This window comes from Nylanderia fulva, unplaced genomic scaffold (assembly GCF_048542155.1).
Source record: "Nylanderia fulva isolate GAGA-0341 unplaced genomic scaffold, ASM4854215v1 Scaffold5, whole genome shotgun sequence".
Classification (NCBI taxonomy): Eukaryota; Metazoa; Arthropoda; class Insecta; order Hymenoptera; family Formicidae; genus Nylanderia; species Nylanderia fulva.
The window spans coordinates 4,622,005-4,642,985 of NW_028190587.1; the positions used below are offsets into that span (position 1 = coordinate 4,622,005).

The following is a 20,981-nucleotide window of genomic DNA, read 5'->3' on the forward strand; positions in this document are numbered from 1 at the left end:
TATATATATATATATATATATATATGTACAATATTTATGTATGTGTGTGGGTGCATGACGATCGTGCGCTTCTCGCACCTCGCGACTGTTCGCCGTGGTTCGTCGTACTGCAGCTGTCAACGCTGTCACAGCCATAGCCGAAAGCTGTCATCGTCCTTTGCCGTCCTTACAACTTCCAGCCGCTCTTTCACCTTGACCGCGGGAATACACAAGACGGGAAGATTTCGTGAAAAAAATGTGAGACGCCCAATCTTTCGGACCGGACGCATTTTTTTCTTCCGAGAGAGAAAGGTACACAGGAATAAGCGAGCCAATTCCGCTATTCCGCGATAAGCCACGGTTATGTTTTTCGATGGAGAGCTGTTTAACGACAATGGCAGCAACATCCCCGTCGAAGGTACGTCCGTTTTAATTTTTTTTGTAACGATCCTCGTCCCGAAACGATCGAGGCAGCATGTCGCGAATACATTCTCGATATCTGTAATAAAAAATATCAATAAAAATATCTTCGTAATCTTTTTCGGTGTGAACAGCTGAGCATATAGCTCTGTAATGGACATTGCGAAAAATGTATGATCTTGGTGACAAAATATTCGTTTTTTATCAACAATTGTATTATTAGTTGCAAATAATTCGAGTTAGTAATTATATTTCCATCAAAAGCGAGAGATATATGATTATTAGCCAAGCATTTTATATTCATTATGAATATTTATGTTAAAATATGTATATACTTTGAAAAATTTCTAAAATTTTGTTTTTAATTACTATTATTGATTTCATATATTAATAAATCAATTTATGTCATATTTGTCTGATTAATACTGTATAATTTAGATATTTTAGCATATATTAAAATATGTGTAAATGCGCCTAAAATAAAATAATTATTTTAAAAGTTAGATCAAAAAGTGCATTGAAAAAATATGTAATATATTTTTTTGAACAAAGAAATATTTCTATTTAAATAAAACTTTTATAAATTATTTAAAAATGTTACATTAAATACATTTATATTCTAGCGAAGACTCCAGAAGGAATTGATGTCTTTAATACGCGAGCCACCACCAGGTGTACATGTAGATGGAGAGTTGGCTGGACAGAATTTGACACAATGGATCGTTCATATGGAAGGTGCTAAAGGCACACTCTACGAAGGAGAACAATTTCAGCTTCAATTTAAATTCAGTTCTAAATATCCATTCGATTCACCAGAAGTGACTTTTATTGGTGGAAATATCCCTATACATCCACATGTTTATAGCAATGGTCATATTTGTTTGTCGATATTAACAGAGGATTGGTCTCCTGCTCTCAGTGTTCAGAGCATCTGCCTGAGTATTATTTCCATGTTAAGCAGTTGTAAAGAGAAGGTATGATTTAGCTACTAAATATGTAAATATATATATATATATATTTACATATTTAGTAGGTAAATATATATATATATATATAATTTAGATATTTTAGCGCATATATATATATATGCGCTAAAATATCTAAATTATACAATATTAATCAGACAAATATGACAAAAATTGATTTATTAATATATGAAATCAATAATGGTAATTAAAAACAAAATTTTAGAAATTATATATATATATATATATATATATATATATATATATATAAATCTTATAATATTTATCTATAAAATTATAAATAATTTTTTTTCTTTACAGAAAAGGCCACCTGACAATACATTTTATGTTAGAACATGCAACAAGAATCCGAAAAAAACAAAATGGTGGTATCATGGTAAGAAAAGAATTATTTTATGTATTATTATGTATAATGACTATTAGTATCTGGGATGCTGCATCATGATTTAATTTGTTAGAGAAGTAATATCGTTATAATATATGTATATCAGATAATTACAAAATAACTTTAAAACAAAGATATTGTATTTTTCTATTTACTAGATGACAGTGTCTAACATGGAAGATCATTTAAAGATCTGATCACCTCGTCAACATGGAAAAATTGTTGGACCAAGTGGGATAACATTTAAATTGAAACTGATGCATTAAATTAATAGAATTTTGCAAACTATAGTATATAGTGATTTCACAATATAATAGGAAATTAGTTGCATAATAATTTTAAAAAAAGACAAGGCTACAACCTACTTACTACACCAGATATAGAATTAATGTAAACTGTGAGTTGTTTAATTATAAATTATTACAATGTTGCAGATAGTAAAAAAAAAAAAAATACGTATTATAGTTATGAAACTATTATTGCAGGGGTCAGTTTTAATGCTAGAAAGAGAGACACAGACAGAATGTATTAATTATTTAATATTAAGATATTAATATATAAAATTTTTCTCTCCTGTTACGGCAAATTAAAAAGATTTAGGTGTTAAATAATAATCATACAAATTAAAAAGATTTTTAGATGTTAAAAAATAATCATGTAATATATACTTAGAAGACAACACAAAATGAATATTGTTATTGCTGCATACATACATATAATCGATATTACATTTGCTACACATTCTAATAATTACTTTCACTGTGTTATCTTCAATAAAACTTGATAATTTTAATGATTTAATAATGTGATATCAAATTTCTTAATAACTTTTAATCTTTCTAATAATTAATTTGTTGTAGTGTATGTACACACTAATAATTGTTTTACTTGGCTTTATTTAAACGAATCAAATTGCAAACAAGTATTAACTCTTGCTCAACAAAGTCTCCTTTCCAGATCTGTCTCTTTCTTTCTTTCCCTTCCATCCCTCCTTCCTCTATTTCTCTTGCTCTCTCTTGGATCCAGATTTTTACACAAAACTCATGTTCTTTACATAAATTGTATAAAGAATAGATATGTTTAGTTTTACTTTTAAAAATATTTTTATCAATTTTCTGCTTTTCCTAAAAAAAATTTGATTGTTATACAAAAAATCCGATTATATCACGATTTTAGCCAAATTCTAACTTTATATAACTATAAAGTTGATGCGACAATGCATTTAAGCTCAATATAACACAAAAATTTCTATCAATGAATGGCTTAAAAAAATACCGATTGAGGCTATAGAAATTATTATTTTATATGTATGTGTGTGTGTATGTGTGCGTATTTGTATATATTTCGTATTATATATATATTTAAATATATGCGAAATGTATTGCGAAATCAATAATAATGTGTATATTTAATCATGCACTTTCATTGTTGGTTTGTTATGTTAAATTCGCGTATATAAGTTTAATAATTATATATTGTACAATATATTTTTTAGTAAAATAGAAACCGAAATAGAATTTGTGTTACATCCAATATGTCGACATTGATTTGGTAATATATCTATTTTAATTCGTAATTTTACTCAGAAAAAAATTATATGTTATCTACAGTTCATACTATTATATTTTTTCAAAGATATGAAAGATTGTTTATTAAAATGTGTCTTTTTAGAGAGAATACAATTTGTGTTTTACGACATCGTATAATTAAATATAAAATTTATTTCGAAATAAAAGGATTTCTTTTTCTTCCTTGTACCATATATTCTCTATCTTTAAATTTTTTAAAAATATATAGCTTCGTAATTAAAAATAATTAAAAAAATTAGACGATAAAAATAAAAATATGAAAGATAAATTTTGTACTTGTGAGATGTGATAGAAATGTAGCTTTGACCCGAATAGAAGACGATTCATTCGAAATTGCTTCGTGAAAAAACCCAAGATTCGCGTAAATAAGCGGCGTTATCATACAGAGACATGCGAGTCACGCATTTATATCGTTAACAGTTTGTCGAGAGAAAGAGGCAGAGTGGGGCCAATGAATTTCCGAGGATGTTCGACAGCGCAACAGCATATCAGTCTGTGACGCGTCGTATCAACGGAATGGAGATGATGCCGTCATTATTCTAATATTTTAATTTCAACAAGCTAATCATCAGCCAGCGCTAATGAGCATCGAAACGTTTTAGGACCACAATATCTATTCCTTTCGGTAAAAACGAACTGCGAATACTACATACATGTATAAAATAAAGTTTCTCACTTTCTTGTGTTATGGTAACTTATAATACGCAGTGCGACTTGCAACAGTGACGTAAATTGCGCGTGACGTGGTATCATTCGCGTATCGACAGGAAAATCCACGGCGTTATTATATATATATTAACATAATTAGCGAGGACATTGCGCGATGAGAGGCTGTTGAGGGACGCGCTATACCAGTTTTCGTGCTTCTTTTCTTCGTTTTGCTTTACATATTCTTACGACTTCTGCGAGACCGAGCATTTCCATCACCAAGACGCGTCGTCCTTCAGCAGTCGCATGGCGTCATCGTCCACATTAATATCTCTCTGACAGTGTCGTAGGATCAACGAAGATATAAATACTACCGATGGTAGTTCGATCTAAGTGCACGTGAGTCCGGATAATATTCTGTTCCTGCGAAACGGTGCAAAAACTCAGGGTTGAATGAAGTTTACCTTTCTGCATCTTCCACGACGATGATGTCTTAGATGTCCTCATAGATTGATGATGGGCTTGGTGTTGACAAAGTGACCACCATCAGCAGGAACGATGATTTGCCCGAGGTAATCTCCAGTATGAGTCAATCTCATTCTTAATTTAACGAATAATGCGGATTGTTGTTGACCGGTTGCGTCGCTTCGGTGGATAACGATCGCAAATGTTTGAAGATGATCACATTTGATGCATGTTGCATGCACGATGTCTACTTCTATCCACAGTGAACTTTGTTCCTATAATCGATATGTAATTTATTAAAAGATATACATAGCAGAAAATTACATGTTGAAATCATAGCATATAAACTTGAATTAATTAAAAATATGATTAATTAAAAACTTCCCCTGTTTCGCGATATATACTCTCCTTATAGCGATAAATAAATGATATTACAACTAACGAGTAGTCCACGTGCTATCCCGATATTCATAATTATACATACTTGACTAAGAGATCAATTCGTCATAGATTCTTTTTTAATTTTATAGTAAAGGACACTCATCTTTTTATTATCTCGTTGCGATGATCGACGTAGATTTCCATAAATCTCTAAAAATAAAGTTTAAAAAATTATTGCTAATAATATATAATAATAGTATTACTAACAAATGTATGATATAACTATTTTTAAAATAATAATGTAGAAAATAATAAAAAATTACAAAGATGCAAGAGCATAAAGAAAGTGCATTATTCTCTCCGCGTAGTGCAGAGGCATGGTGACATTGGTGCAACAGCAGCAGCAACAGACGTCCGACGATAATCATCAATATCAGAAGGAACAGGATCGCGCAAACGGTACTGTTGTATCAGTCGAAAGTCATCACGTAGTCGACAAGTTCCACGGCGAGGCTGCAGAGTCGGCGAGGGAAACCGCGGTAGTAGTTCCAAGGAATGGCAGCGTTGGAGATTCCTCTACGCAGTGCAGTGACGTAGATGACGACGACGACGACGACGATGATGAGGAAGAGGAGACGGAGGTTGAACAGGGTGGTTGGATGACGAATCTGCCGATATCGTCGACCATCGTTCAGCAGCATCAAGCGGTCGCCACCGCGAATGGCGACGTTGTCCTCCCGAATGCTGATCCGTCGAACTTCGGCGATGTATGCGTGAAGAACTCGACGAACGTGCATCTAGGTAATAAGACCTTCTACAAGGGTCCGGTTACCATCAAGCAGTTCGTTTACACGAATCCCACTTCGATACAGGAGGTAGGCAAATTCGAGGATACTCGTGTCTCCGACGCCAACGTTTCGGACTTGTCGACGAACAAGGATGACGGGGTCGCCGGCAAACCTATTTTTTCACAAAATACTGAATTAAATAAAGGTAGGAATAATTTTCTTTTTGCGCTATAAGTATATATTTAATAGATCTGTTATTGTTATTGTGTTTAATCTATATAGCTTTTGTAATTATTTGTTTAGTGACGCAATGGCTGTGGACGTGGAGATGTGCGTTTTTATCGTGCACTCTGGCCTTAATATTTCTAACTGCTATAGTGATCGCTATTGTACATTTCACTCGTCATACGGATACACCGCCTACGCCAGTTTTCCCGGAAATTCCAGACTCATCGCTCGAAGGTAATTATATGGAAAATTTTTACATTTTGCAGGCACAACGCAACATAAATAATCACACTATATGCTTGCAAAAAATCGCTCTAATTATCTTTTATATTCTTTATCCCACAGCATGCATATCCAAAAGTCGTTCAGAAGATATTCTAAAGATATCTTACAGCCTTAAGATATCTTCAGGATATCTTCTGTTGGATATGCTTGCTGTGTGGAATATATATTTGCAATTATTACATTCATTCATTTATACTTAGAAAATGTTTTTGTTTCGCGATTATAGCATAAATATACATATAGTCGATCACTATTACAACATTTCGTATTCCCATTTAAAAGTGTATTGGATTTCAATGTTAAAATATGCATTAATAAGATATTTAAAAAATATTAATTTATATATTCAATTAAGTTAAATTAATAAGTTTCTAATTTACCTGTTGTGCGGTATATTTTGAATATTCTATATATAAATATTGTTTTGATAACTTTCACAGGTGTAACAGTACCTTCAGTACGTTTCGTCGAGAGAAACGAATGGGGTGCGCAACCGCCCTCGGAACCTCTGACAAAAATGAAGTTACCGGTACCATACGTGATTATTAGCCATACAGCCACGGACTTCTGCGACACGCAATCGCAATGTACATTCCACGTGAGATTTGCTCAGACTTTTCACATCGAGTCTAGAAAATGGTCGGACATCGCTTATAATTTCCTCGTCGGAGGCGACGGCCTCGCATATGTCGGCAGAAGCTGGGATTACGTCGGCGCTCATTCCTTCGGTTTCAACAGCAAAAGCATCGGCATCTCCTTCATCGGCACATTCAACGCGGTCATACCGCCAAAAGTGCAATTGCATGCTGCGCAAAAAATTATAGAACTCGGTGTCAAAGCTGGCAAAATTGCGCCTGATTATAAATTGTTAGGTCATCGACAAGTTTCGAAAACTTTAAGTCCTGGAGATGCTTTATATAGTATAATTAAGACATGGCCACATTGGTCACCTACTCCTTAACATGATAGCATGAAAGTTATTATTGTTAAAGAAAAGAAAGAAACGTGATTTTTTAAAATATACAATTTTTTTTCTTTAAATTACGTGTGACTGTCATCTATTCATTTTTTACAATTATTCTGATTAGTTTAGAAAATAATAATTGACTCTGGAAATTTCACGAATTTATTATAATTGTTTACACACTAATAAAAATTATATTTAAATCTATTTTGAGTAGGAATAAAATTTATCTTTTCTGTGATGTATATATATATATATATATAAATTTAAACATTATAATGTAAAAAAGGCGTCAAATATCTTATATTCTTTTGGTTAAAATAAAATTCTTTATATATATATAAAAATGACATTAAAAAATATGAAAATTATAAAAAGAATCAAAAGTATGCTATTTTTTTAATTGATGGCGAAAATCGCCAGATAAAATTCTGATATATGAACAAAAGCTTATAGTTTTTTTAAATAATGCAATTTAGGTAATCAAATATATAATTAAATGATTTAATAATAAAAGGTTGCATTTTTTATATTCACATTACACAAAAATTTGTACTTTATATATTAATAATAATTCACATTATTAAAATTGTAATATTTGTGTCAATAAACAAATATTGATATAGGTTAATATTTTTATATATAGAATATCGATCGATATATTCAATATATATTTTAATATATATGTATAGCAATATACGCAAATGTAAAGAAAAATTGAATTTTTTCTACAGACTTCTATATATTATAATATATAGAAGTATGTGATCTTTTTCAATTAAAATCAATAATTAAAGGATTGAAAATAATATGTTATTATTAGATATCGGCAATCACATATCTTCATTGTGTAATCATTGAAGTGCTTCGAATCATTTGATTGATCAGTCAGGACAGACAAGAGTATTTGTTTTTTATGTCATAATTAATTAAATTAAACAAAGTACTTACAACGTTATAAACTTGATTTCATAATATTTTATTAAAAAAAAAAAAGAAGTACTGCTGTTTTTCAACCGTGACAATCGACCAATTGTAGAGCGTATCCCATAGATTATAAAAAATACATAGAAGCGAATGTGAGCTCTGATTGGTCGATCCGCAGCTGTCAATCGCAGCCAATCAGCTTTCGCATTTCCGGACAAGCTGTAAATCGATCATATCGTGTGCACGAGACGGGTTCTATGCCGGAGCAAGGAGAATCATTATTTCGGAGGATTTCGGAACGCACATAACCCACGGAGGACCGAGTTCAGTTTTGTAGCACACGATTGCTTTCAAGGATCTTGTAAACGAAAAAAGAGATCCGCGGTTCCGGCAAAAGCTTACAAAAAAATGTCTCGTATAATATTACGTAAGTCTGTATTGTGACGATACATATTTTCTGAATCGCATCGAACACGGTATGAACTGCATGTTCGAAGATGGCCATTTTGGCGGGTGACGTGTGCGTGCTCAGACAGCCATAACGCGGCGGACGCGGCGCAAATTTGACGCGATCGTGTGAAAAGGTGCGTGCGGGAGAGAAAAACGCGATCGTCGAAAAATCGACCGAGTTCTCGGTGCGCAGCGCAGAATGGCGAGAAATCGGCGTTTATATCGCTCGATGGTAAACAACGGACTCGCCGCGTACAATTTTCCGCTGCGCTAATAATCGGTGTCTCGAAGAGGAAAGGAGGGAGGGTGGGGAGGCAATGCACCATGGGAATAATTTGCGACAGGCGCACGCGCAGATCAGTTTACAGTTGGAGCTTGGAAGAAAATGGCGTCAGCTAAGTTTTTAGAGGAAGCTCTGAGCACGGATGTCGACGAATCCGCAGTGAACGCGATAGTGGGCTCCCTCGAGACGCAGCTCGTGACGTCCACGCCGACTCAGGCCGGGCATCAAGCGAGTCCCGCAGCGGTCAGCCAGCAGAATCACCAGGTGAACAGCGCGATCTCCAACGGGGGCACCATCGCCGCGGTACAGCCGCAGAAACATGGGGTTTCGAACGGCGGCGGCGTGACCACCGTGAACAGTGGTCTGATGACCCAGGAGGTCAGCAAGCCCATCACCACGAGCACCCTGCTGCCGGTGAATGTGGTCACCTCGAACGCGGTGGCGCCGCAGGTCATCACCACGCAACAGCAACAGCATCAACAATCGTCAGGGATACCGCCTGCCGCCTATATCAATCAAGTGTCCACGACCAACCAGGTGTCGAGCAACCAGGCCACGCATATACCGAGCCTGACCAAGACTCACGAGTCGGTGAAGATTATATATCCCGGTGTCGGGCAAGTTATAACTACGGGAGTGGCGAATGCGAATAATAAGATCTCCTTCCCTGTACAAACTGTCGGTCAGTTAGCGAACGGTACCCTGGGCATAGCTTCGCAACCGGTGTTGCAAACCACATCGAACGTTGTTCCCAATGTCGGTTCTGTCAGTCAGACAGGTAGCCAAACAGTGACCACAGTGAATAAGCCGACAGGCGCAGCTTTAGTGATTAAGACTAGTGTAGCACCCGGTGGCATGGTTTCCGTTCCAATGTCTGTACCAGTCTCTGTGGCTGACAATGCGGTCAGCACGGCGTTGCAGGCCAAGGCTGGAGTTACTTCGACGATAGTACCCAGCAATGTTCAAATTCTCAATGTAAATACAATGCGTCCTGCGACACCGGTAGCAGGGCAGCAAGCTAATAAGCAAGTCACTCCAAGAGTGGTCATCGGACAACACCAATTGGTACAAGCGAGACCAGGAGCTCCAGCGGTAAGATACTTTTACAAGCAATACATTTTTTTAAAATTATATATGTGTATATACAGCATGTACAAAGTAGAAAAAGTCATGGAAATTGATCTTGTATATTATTTTAACTCTTTGTAGCATGTTAAATTTCTGATTTATTTATCATAGCAGAGAATCATGATACAATATAATTGATAAATATTATTTTTGATTTTTTTAGATAACATTACAGGCACTTCATGGTCTTCAACCTGGTACTCAAGGTCATCTATTATTAAAAACAGAAAATGGACAGTATCAGTTGTTGAGGGTAGGTCCAGCTCCGACTGCAGGTACTGCCACTGGTACTGCAGTTACACCGAATAGTATAACTGGCAATGCAGTAGTTGCTGCACCATCTCCAGGCACTACCTATCGCCTAACTTCAGTGCCAGCTGTAAGTAGGCTGAATACTCAGTTCACTGGCCCACCACTCGCCACCCTAAGAAAATCTGTTCAGGTGACGCATTCTTATACCTCTTACAAGACTCGATGTAGTTGCTACTGTAGAGTCTTATTAGTTCATCAACTTTTTTGGAATGATGTTATCAGTAAGCCAATATATTTTCTGTTTACAATTTATATTTTTTATTTAACACATTTAACTTTGGGTATTTATGACACAAAAATTTATTTTTATTATTTTTTATTTTCGATTTTTATAAGCACTATATGTAGAGAGAAAAATTATATTTATAGATTTTTAAATTTTCTTGAAATTCTCAAATCTTAAATATTTTTATATTCTGAATGTGCAAAAATTTTATGAGCAATTTTATTATTCACAATTAACATTATTTTGATTTAATTGTACTACAAACTTATATAAATTGCATAATTGATAACATCTCATTATTAGCTTACTTTTGGGATGCATTTCTTTGGTAGTATGTTTTCATGGAGTGTAGTAAATGCAGTTTAATGTCTTTATCAAATATATTGCATGAATTATTGGTTAAAGGTGTTATGTAGGAAATGCTGCATATATTCAAGATAAATCCTCTCTAAAAGGAGAATATAATAGTGTGAGGATATTTATACATCTTTTTTGCTTTTTTTATAATTTTATACATATATTTATTAAAACTATTTCCTTATACTTAATATCTTATATTATAAGCATGTGATTACATTATTCAAATTTGCCTAAATTTACTTTCTACAAATCTATTTTTTTAAATTTGAATAGAAATAATAAAATAATAAAAAGTTTAAAAAATTATTTTGTTATTATTTCTCGTTCTATCTAATCCTAACAATGTAATATTATAGTTGATTAAGAAATTAGTACTGCATTTATTTTTAAAAATTAAAAAATTTTTTAAATATATATATATATATAATATAAAATTTGATGGGAATTCTGTATATAATATCCTACAAAATGATAAATAAATATTATTAATTAGTATATGTTATTTTTAAATAATATATATTTTACATATGTATGTTTATATTACAAAACAAATTGTAAAATACGAGTCTGTACAAGGTACAAGTGCGTCTACAGAATATATTGTAATGAATAAGTCAATGTTATTATACTTAAATTTAGAGAAACAATAGAAGCAAATAGCTTTATATTTTTTTTTAATTTTATTTATCAGTAAGATATTGTATATATGTATTGTATACATATGTATATACTTTAATATATAAGGAAGTTGTTTAAATTATTTACTAAGTAAGTTGTTAATCTGGAAAATGAACTCACTAAAATTTACATATTTATGATTTTCTCCAATAACAGTGAGTTAAAAATTTTTATAGGATAATTTTTTTATTTTTGGCATGCATGTAGAAAAAGTAGTATGTCTGTAATTTATCAGTAATGTAGTAACATAGAATTTTGCAAAATTCCTCTAGTTGCATGTAATAAATAATGAAAAAAGTTCAATTATATATGAAAAAATAATTTTGTACTTTTGATTCACTCTCTTGAATTAATTTTTTTGATATTTACATATTTTATTGTTACCTTATTATTTACAATATTATTTCTGCATGCAATTTATGTTTTGTTAATTATGTTTAAAAGTGATTATATAATATCTAGATTTTTAAAAACATCTATTACTTTAATTTTTTGACATAAAGTATCTTTATGTATTGTAAAAGTAACTATATATTTTTAAATAAATTTGCAATTATTGTTGTAATATATATGAATAATTATTATTTATATGTATTTCTACAGACTGTTGCACCTATTACTACATCTATTACAACTCCAAGAACGACTACAGCACCTACAACTTCTGTACCAACAACCCCTACTGTTCAAACAGTTCAAACATCTGTACCACCAGTATGTTTTATATAAAATTAAATTTAAAATAATATAACTTATAATGTTTTATATATTTAAATAATGTTTTTTTCTTTTTTTTAGCGTCAAGCTGTTGATAATACCAAAGAAAAGTGCCGTAAATTCTTAGCAAACTTATTAGTGTTATCTAGTCGAGAACCTAAAACGGTAGAACGCAATGTCCGAACTTTGATACAAGATCTGATTGATGCTACGGTTGAGCCAGAAGAGTTTTGTGATAGGCTTGAAAAATTATTATGTGCTTCACCGCAACCATGTCTTATTGGATTCTTAAAGAAAAGTCTACCACTTCTACGACAGGCGCTTGCCACAAAAGAATTATCCATAGATGGAATAAAACCTCCTCCAGAGGAGACTCCTCCTCCTCCTCCAGTTGTTTTCTCCATAGCTCCAGCTGTTGTTCCAACTATTACACAGGTAGAATTATTTAATTCTATTAATCATACAAGAGATATGTAAAATGTGATAAGTTTTCGTAAAGTATTAATTTTGGAAAGGATTTTGGAATTTTGCAAATCAAAATCTAGAGAAATGGGTTTTTATAAAAAGGATACATCCAGACACATGTTTTTTTTTTTAAATCAATCTTATCTGAGATTGATAATTTGTTACATTTTATCAAGTCTATATTTATATATATATAACTCATTTTAAGGGAACATGCAATAGTAATAATTGTAATGAAAAAAAAGAGAGAATTTTTTATATTTTTTATATATTTTAATATTTAATAGTTTCATATTTTTTCTAACAACTGTACTTTATTATATTATTATAGCAAACTCAGTATAGACCTACAGTGACAGTTCCTGTAACAGCAACTGCAACAGCAACGACACAAGTAAGAGTTATGGCACCACTTCAAACAACAGTAACAGCAGCAGTTCCAGCAGCTGCACCAACAGCAACAGCAGCAGTAGTTACAACAGTTCCGCGGCCTGCTCAACCTGTTCCACAAAGACTTGTAAGATTTTTGTAATCTGTTATAATATTAATATATACATTTATGATGTCTGTAATATCACAATATTATCAGATTATATAAAAAAAATTTATATTTTTCTTGATACCAAAAATAAAAGAATATATTTCAGAATAGTTGTGTAAATTTAGTTTGCGATTAATTAAATTTATAGATTTTTTTTATAAATAGTACATGTCTATTGTTTAATAACAATAATGTATCTTATTACAATGATACACGTTTATTAAAATTTATGCAAGATATTTTGTTACAAAAAATTATATTGTTTTAGATTCGACCAGTAACAACAGTGGTTCGTAGTCCTACTACAGCATATACTGTAAAATCGACACTACCAGTAACCACTGGAGTTCGTCCTACTGCTCCTGTTGTGCAGAAGCCACCTATAGTTACAACAACGGTCGTAAAAACGGTTACAACTACAACACAAGGCAAAACAGTCAATACAACCACCACTGTTAATAAAGCCATAGTGCCTTTTCTTGTTCAAAAACCAGCTGCAAAGGAAAAAGAGAAAAAAACGTTTTCATCAGCAGGATATACGTAAGTTCTGTTTTGTAAAAATGATATAAAAAGCACATATTGTTATCAAATCTAATGAATGAAAAAACGATAAAACAATATTAACTTAAAAATGCATACCATAATTATTATAAACATATAATAATGTAACATTGTATTTTGTAGAGCGGATGACGATATAAATGATGTAGCAGCTATGGGTGGTGTTAATCTTGCAGAAGAATCTCAAAGAATACTTGGTTCTACAGAATTTGTTGGTACCCAAATACGATCTTGTAAAGATGAAGTATTTTTGCATATGACACCATTACAACAGAGAATTAAACAAATTGGTAATTTCAGTTTTATCTTTATTATAAATTAATATAAACTAATATAAATATATGTACAGTTAGAGTGTATATAAAAAATATATTTTAGTATCCAGTCATAATCTGGAAGAACCAAATCAAGAAGTAGCAGCATTAATTTCGCATGCTGTGCAAGAAAGGTTAAAGAATTTAGTAGAAAAATTAGCAGTTATTGCAGAACATAGGATAGATCTTATAAAGGTAAGATTTAAAAAGATTATTTTATTTGTTTTAAATCTCTGTATTTCTGTTCATTTATATAAGCACAAATCGAATCTCATTACAAACTGAAATAATTTTCTTTTTATATGTAAAACTGCATTTTATACTTTTCTCTTTGTTTTTTTGCAACATTTTTTTATTACTTATAGGTTGATCCTAGATACGAAGTAACACAAGATGTAAGAGCGCAATTAAAATTTTTGGAAGATTTAGATAAAGTCGAGCGTAGGAAACACGAAGAACAAGAACGAGAATTACTTTTACGTGCTGCGAAAAGTCGTGCAAAAACAGAAGATCCTGAGCAAGCCAAATTGAAGGCTAAGGCCAAAGAGGTAATTATATAATTTCCTATGCAACTTTGCATGATAAATGTTTTTTTTTCATTTTTTCTTTAATTGCAATTTATTTAAAATACATGTAATATTTCAGATGCAACGTGCCGAAATGGAAGAATTAAGACAAAGAGAAGCAAATTTAACAGCTTTACAAGCAATTGGCCCTCGCAAGAAGCCTAAGCTCGATATAGCGGGATCGACCAACAGTTCAGGCGGAACTCCTGGCGCAAACGCATCGGCCAGCGGATTAAATAGACAAATGCCAATGAGACCACGTTTAAAAAGAGTGAATTTCAGGGATTTGTTATTCCTTTTAGAACAGGAAAAAGAAACGTGTAGAAGCACAACGTTGTATAAATCGTACTTGAAGTGATGCACTGTCAAGGGCAGGAACTTTAGTGACCCGCCCGAAATCTGGCGCTCTATCTGCATGGTATTTTACGATCCGGGCTGGATGGATCGCGTGACGTTATTTTATGCTGTAATGTACAGTGTTTCATCACGAATTATATATTGCAATGAGATTCATTGGCAGTCGACTTGGAGAATCCCGCATATATTCAAAATAAAATTATTTCCACTGTGTCGATACTAAGCTTCCTTATTGTAAATGACTGAAACGTTTTTTAACTGTAGTATACATTTTTTAAATGTAACATAATAGTTCTTTATTTTTCAACACGAAAATCGCATCAATGAAAGGAGCAATGTGTATGAGCACATGTCTCGCAATTAGTCTCTATATAGTCTTTTCGTGGCAAGGGAGAACGTTGTGTCTGGCCATATACAGTGCTTCCTCGTTACAAGAAATATTTTTCGCTCCACGCTATGCGATAACGCGAGTTAATCCTTCCCCTTTTTCTCCCATATTTTTCGAGCGAGCGAGCTCAAGCCTTATCTGATGCTCTATTTTACTCGCTCATATTCTTGTCTCACGTTCGTCTAGATCGTTCGACCGTTGACAAGATTTGTAAGGCAGTTCCTGGAAGGTAAATAAGTTTGTGCTCACGTTAAAGGATAGCGATCGATCCTGAATAATAATTTTTTAACGAGGCAACATTGTAGAAACATTGTTATATAATGAATACATGAATGCTTGAATGCATTAAGTGAATGAGTGTACATTGTCGCTATGTATAGGTTCGCTACATTGTAATACTTGACCTATACTTTTGGACACTGTAGCGCTAGTGTAAAATAAGAAGGTTTTATTATAATAGTAAATCGTATTTTTGCAAACTGTATAATGTAATAATAATAATACCATGAGCACACTGTCCAAAAAGTATGGAATAATTTGTACAATATCTTACATATAATTACTAAATAGTGATAATTTCAATGTTGGTACAACACAATATAGCTACTCTCCACTGGAAAATGGAATTGTTATCAGTATATTATGTTGTATATTGCGATCTACATTTTCAGTGTTTATAAAAAAATTAGCTGTTACGTTTTTTATTAAAGAAATATTTACAAAAATAAGAATAACCAATGTTCTTTTGAGTGATGTTAATTTAATTATTTATATTTCTCCTTTTTGAAATTGATGCGTGATTTTTGCTAATGATAAGATAAACTTCCGTAGAAAGTTATGTTTTGCATAATCAATTAAAATAAATTCAAGGAGTACCTGATTTACATGTAAAAAGAATAACCACAAATATGTATGCGTGGGTGCCTGAGATCATAGAGAATAATGTTTAAAATATCGAATTTTCATTATTTCTTTTATTGTGTCAATAATTTTATACTATCTGTATGCCCACACAGTATATTCTTTCAATACAATTAAGAAAATATTACATGTATATATGACACGATTTCTAATCTTTAAAATATTAATTTTTGTATCTCACCCGTGTCATTATTTACAATATAATATGAAATTATCTGTGCAATATAAACTAATGCATTTAAAGTTTTTTTTTAAAGTTATGTGTTTTATTGTGAGATTTATGTATCTCTTCTTATATTGAACATATATTTTTATTAAGATATTTTGCTTCTCCATATTATTTTTATTACTATTTTTTAACATAATATTTTATGTCCTACTTTAAGAAGAAATTTATTATTACAGTAAAATCATCTACTTTCGAATACTCTCAATGTATTCATAACATTATTGATTAAAAGAGAAGGCACAGTAAAAATTAAAAGAAAAACACATTTTCTGTATTTCTTTAATAATATATTATGACATATGATGACATATGTTTCTCGGCTTTTAGATATTTATCAGAATAAACAATAAATATATGCAATTGTCGTAATTATTGATTACACATGATACCTAATTGCCTTTTCAATTGGTTTTATGTAAAAAAAGGATTGAATGAATATAGTGTGTAGGAAAGATATAGATATGTTTGAAATTATGAATTATCGTAACTTTCTCTTCTCTCTTCTCTTTAGAGACATTAGAATATAATAATTCTGCACCAGATTTGTGTAGTTGGAAAAATGATACATTGTGTTAAATAGAATCTTATTTAACATTTCATTAATACATACTCTGTGTGTATGTGCGTGTGTGTGCGTATGTGTAAATAAAATGTTTCGTATTTATTTTTTCTCATTGCGATTGATTTAATTATTTTCGAAAAAAATGATTATGATTGACAATTCAACATTTATATAAAATGAAATGAAACTAAATGCTCAAAATTAATATTTTAATTAATATATCCACGTCATCATCTTGTTATGACAGAAATAATGACAATGTATATTCTGTGTAAATAAGTCGTTTTAATAACTATATTTTATTTGAAAAATATGCAAACCGTCATTAATCTTTACCAAGATTATTATATAAGAAGTTTTCACCGTTCTTTGCGATTATATCGTTTTTTATAAACTGGAAGCAAAACGTAAAACCACGCATAAATCATAACGTTCTCTTTACTGCCAGTAGATAGAATATTAATATATATATATAAAGAAAAATATATAAAAATATAGCAGTACATTACATAATTTTGTGGTACGTTATAATATTTTTATAAATTGTACTGGATAAGCACAGCAAACGTAATATAATAAAATACAGAAACGAACCTCTCGTTGAAATATAAGTTACATTTTTCATTTTCTAATTAGATTTTATCATTAGTTTCTATTATCTATTAAAATGTCTATTAAAGAGAGATATTTCGCGTTCTTATTTATTTGCATAAAATAAAGTAAATATTCGATGTGACACAAAATAGAATTATATATTAAAAATGTAACGTATATCGAATATTTTTATTAATAATATGCATGGAATTTATGCGTTTGAAATGTATTATACGCGATATTATATTTTATTTCTATATTTCCCAATTATTTGTCAAATATTGAAAGTATAGTTTAATTATTTTCAACTGCATAGCGTATAAATACGACGTTTTTGTACGATCGATAATTTGTAAAAATTCCTGTTCATGCGCATGTGAAATTAGTCTCTAGAAATCGCAAATATCGTATTTAAACTTCGCGCGTTTTTCTTGCTGTAATCTATAACCAACGTGACGCCGATGACGTCGTTCCGGAGTCCAGAGTTTATAGCGAAACACTACCGTAAACGCGTGGGGCATGCAGCTGGATCCTGTATCATGATTTAATTGGTGAGCAAATCATAATTGGAATCATATTTGTATAACTCTAGATAGTTCACTATGTAAGCTTGGCGTTCGGCGACGTGCGATATATCACTATTTACGCGGTCATATTGTTGTCATTCAACCTCAAATAGGTAAGCAGCGATACGCCACGTTCTGTATACAGTTACCTATTATTTTTCGAGCCGCGATATTGCGAGAAGTATTATGGAATTATTCTCTGAGTAAATGTCATTTTGCGCATTATTCATTTTCTACGATTAAGTAACTCGTAAGTATGTTTTATTATTGCGAAACGTTTATTGTTTTTGTCGAAGCAAATATTTTGCTCGCTTTATTCGCGTGACAATATATATTAACGCATCGTATTGATAATGTAAAGCTAACATCATAAGTAACAAAATCGTGAACATGGGACGTATCAATTCTAAATATATTTAATTGATAAGTAAATCATATTTTAATCATTTTCGATTGTTTCGTTTAAATGAACAAAATAATCGAAAATAACCTCCGCTATTTGTACGGCGCAAAGTTAGGCTATCGAGCTATCGAGATGTCGAGATATCGAGATGTCGAGATATCGAAATGTCGCTGTCGTGAGCTCGCGCGCTTCTTCCGCGTTATTTTCCCGCCATAATCGAGTGTATCGCCCGCCATTAGTGTCGAAAATGTTGTGCGCTCTTTAATTATTCGAGTATGATAAGTGCGCGCGTGATCGTATGTAATTATTTGTTTTCGCTAGTGTGCGCTTATTGTAATTAATTGTTTTCTCTAGTGAGTGCTGAGAAGGAGCGACGCAATGGTGAAATTAGAGCGAAAGAGGAGGTCGAGACGTCGATGGAACAATAAGCAGGTTAGTAGTCATTATTTGTGTATTAGTTTAATTAACATTTATTCATTAAATAAAAATTTATATAATTATTCAACTTTCTATTTGATATTATACGCATGGAAAATAAAATCTAATGCGTACAGCAATAATTTTCTAAAATATTAATTATTTTAATTAATGCTGCTATAATTTGAATTTTATTTGTACAATTACAGATCAATATAACACGATCTTATTGACAATTTGAGAGGTGAAGCAGATCTAAGAAAGACATCGAGCACTGACGAAATAATTAACCATAGGGTAAATATTTTTGGCTAATTAGTTCAATTACTATTAAAATAAAAATTTATACAAATTTAACTATATTTTTGTTTGATATTATATGCATCCAAAATAAAATTTAACATATATCATAATACTTTTCTAAAATTATTTTGTGTGTTGCTACAATTTAAACTTTATTAATATATGTTACAGATCAACACAACTGACAATCTTGACAATTAATTTAAGAAGAGATAAGGTTTGAAAGAGACATTGAGACATCAGTAGAACAACTATGGAGTGAGTATTTTTATTGACTTATTAAATTTAATTACTAAATAAAAATTTATAAGCAGTTTATTATTTGAAAAAATTATAAAATAAAATAAAATAAAATTTAATAAAATTATTATAAATTAAATAAAAAATATTTATATATTAAATAAAAATTTATACAATTATTTAACTATGTTTTTGCTTGATATTTTACGCATGGAAAATGAAATCCAATGCGTATAGTAATAATTTTCAAAAATATTAATTAATTTGGGCGTTGCTATAATTAGAATTTTATTTGCATATTACAGATCAACGTAACGATCTTGGCAATCTGAGAGGAGAAGATCAGGAAGAGACATCAGGCACTAGTAGAGCAACTATATTTATTATTTGGTATTTATTGCTTGGTTTATATTAATTCAATTATTATATTAAATAAAAATTTATAAAATTAATTAATTATATAATTGCATATCTAATTATATTATTTTCTAAAATATTAATTATTTGAGCGCTTCTATCATTTGTATTTTATTTATATGTTACAGATCAACACGTATCCTTAACGCAGTTAACTGCACTGTTACGCATCGATAAGTGAGTGGTAAATTTTATTACAAAAGGTAACGGTTTTGTAGAGATTAGATTGTGTGGAAAAATGTGTAGATTTAGATTGTAGATTGTGTAGACTGTAGAGTTTGTAGATATTAGTTCCGTTACCTTAAAATGAATGGATTACTAAATAAAGATTAAAAATATTATAAAAATTATATATTATGAATATTATAGTTTAAGAAAAGGAGAATAAATATGTTTTAGAGTGTATAATATATTTAATTAAATTTATTTTAAAAGAACATATTAACAATTATTAATTGTATATAAGTTCTAAATGATTAAATTGTTTTATAATTATTTATTAATATTATAATATTTAAATTTTATACATATTATATTATATAATATTTTGTACTCCATTCATTCATGTTGATTCATAAGTTGAGTTTACGTTAGTAAAAACTAATATATATTTTAAAATAATACACGTATCATATATATTTTGTGGATATTTTGAAAAATATATAATAATTTTAAACTAAAAGAAAAAGTAACAATTATATATATAAAATTTGCGGAACAAATTTACAAATTATATATTATTTTATTTATTTTTTTTTAATGTAATAAATCGGAAATAAATACAAGTCATGTTAATTGCAAGTCGCGAATAGATTAAAGTTGATTATTGCGTTTTCACAAATTCGTAATAAAGAACGTACACAATTTTTTTGTATATAATATTAATTTATTAATATTAATATTAATTTTTATTAAATTAGCATATAATTTATTTTAAT

General features: G+C 30.9%; 3 protein-coding genes and 1 long non-coding RNA gene across 6 annotated transcripts; all 4 read left to right on the forward strand.

Annotated features, from left to right (window-relative positions):
• Positions 1 to 20: 20 nt before the first annotated feature.
• On the forward strand, positions 21 to 2,254 carry LOC114941613 (ubiquitin-conjugating enzyme E2 W). Its single transcript, XM_029316630.2, has 4 exons — positions 21 to 397; positions 1,023 to 1,373; positions 1,686 to 1,761; positions 1,929 to 2,254. The coding sequence occupies exons 1-4, from the start codon at positions 353 to 355 to the stop codon at positions 1,940 to 1,942; spliced, it is 486 nt and encodes a 161-aa protein (XP_029172463.1). The 5' UTR covers positions 21 to 352; the 3' UTR covers positions 1,943 to 2,254.
• Positions 2,255 to 3,791: 1,537 nt separating this feature from the next.
• Positions 3,792 to 7,325, forward strand: LOC114941610 (peptidoglycan-recognition protein LC). 2 transcript variants are annotated; one of them, XM_029316627.2, is made up of 5 exons: positions 3,792 to 3,984; positions 4,350 to 4,579; positions 5,222 to 5,846; positions 5,945 to 6,103; positions 6,595 to 7,325. In XM_029316627.2, exons 3-5 carry the CDS (start codon positions 5,231 to 5,233, stop codon positions 7,113 to 7,115), a joined length of 1,296 nt encoding a protein of 431 aa, XP_029172460.1. In that variant the 5' UTR covers positions 3,792 to 3,984; positions 4,350 to 4,579; positions 5,222 to 5,230; the 3' UTR covers positions 7,116 to 7,325. The 2 variants fall into 2 exon arrangements, with proteins under 2 accessions (XP_029172460.1, XP_029172459.1); XM_029316626.2 differs by having other exon boundaries at positions 3,792 to 4,579.
• Positions 7,326 to 8,318: 993 nt separating this feature from the next.
• On the forward strand, positions 8,319 to 17,205 carry LOC114941667 (TBP-associated factor 4). Of its 2 annotated transcripts, none has more exons than XM_029316721.2 (10): positions 8,319 to 9,870; positions 10,070 to 10,348; positions 12,086 to 12,196; positions 12,281 to 12,634; positions 12,996 to 13,181; positions 13,474 to 13,745; positions 13,890 to 14,056; positions 14,145 to 14,275; positions 14,446 to 14,628; positions 14,726 to 17,205. In XM_029316721.2, exons 1-10 carry the CDS (start codon positions 8,881 to 8,883, stop codon positions 15,002 to 15,004), a joined length of 2,952 nt encoding a protein of 983 aa, XP_029172554.1. In that variant the 5' UTR covers positions 8,319 to 8,880; the 3' UTR covers positions 15,005 to 17,205. The 2 variants fall into 2 exon arrangements, with proteins under 2 accessions (XP_029172554.1, XP_029172555.1); XM_029316722.2 differs by having other exon boundaries at positions 10,070 to 10,285.
• An 869-nt stretch (positions 17,206 to 18,074) lies between these two features.
• LOC114941737 (uncharacterized) lies at positions 18,075 to 20,417 on the forward strand. Its single transcript, XR_003821696.2, has 6 exons — positions 18,075 to 18,248; positions 19,021 to 19,098; positions 19,293 to 19,380; positions 19,558 to 19,644; positions 19,932 to 20,016; positions 20,172 to 20,417. It is a non-coding gene; the product is annotated as an uncharacterized LOC114941737 (long non-coding RNA).
• Positions 20,418 to 20,981: the final 564 nt, after the last annotated feature.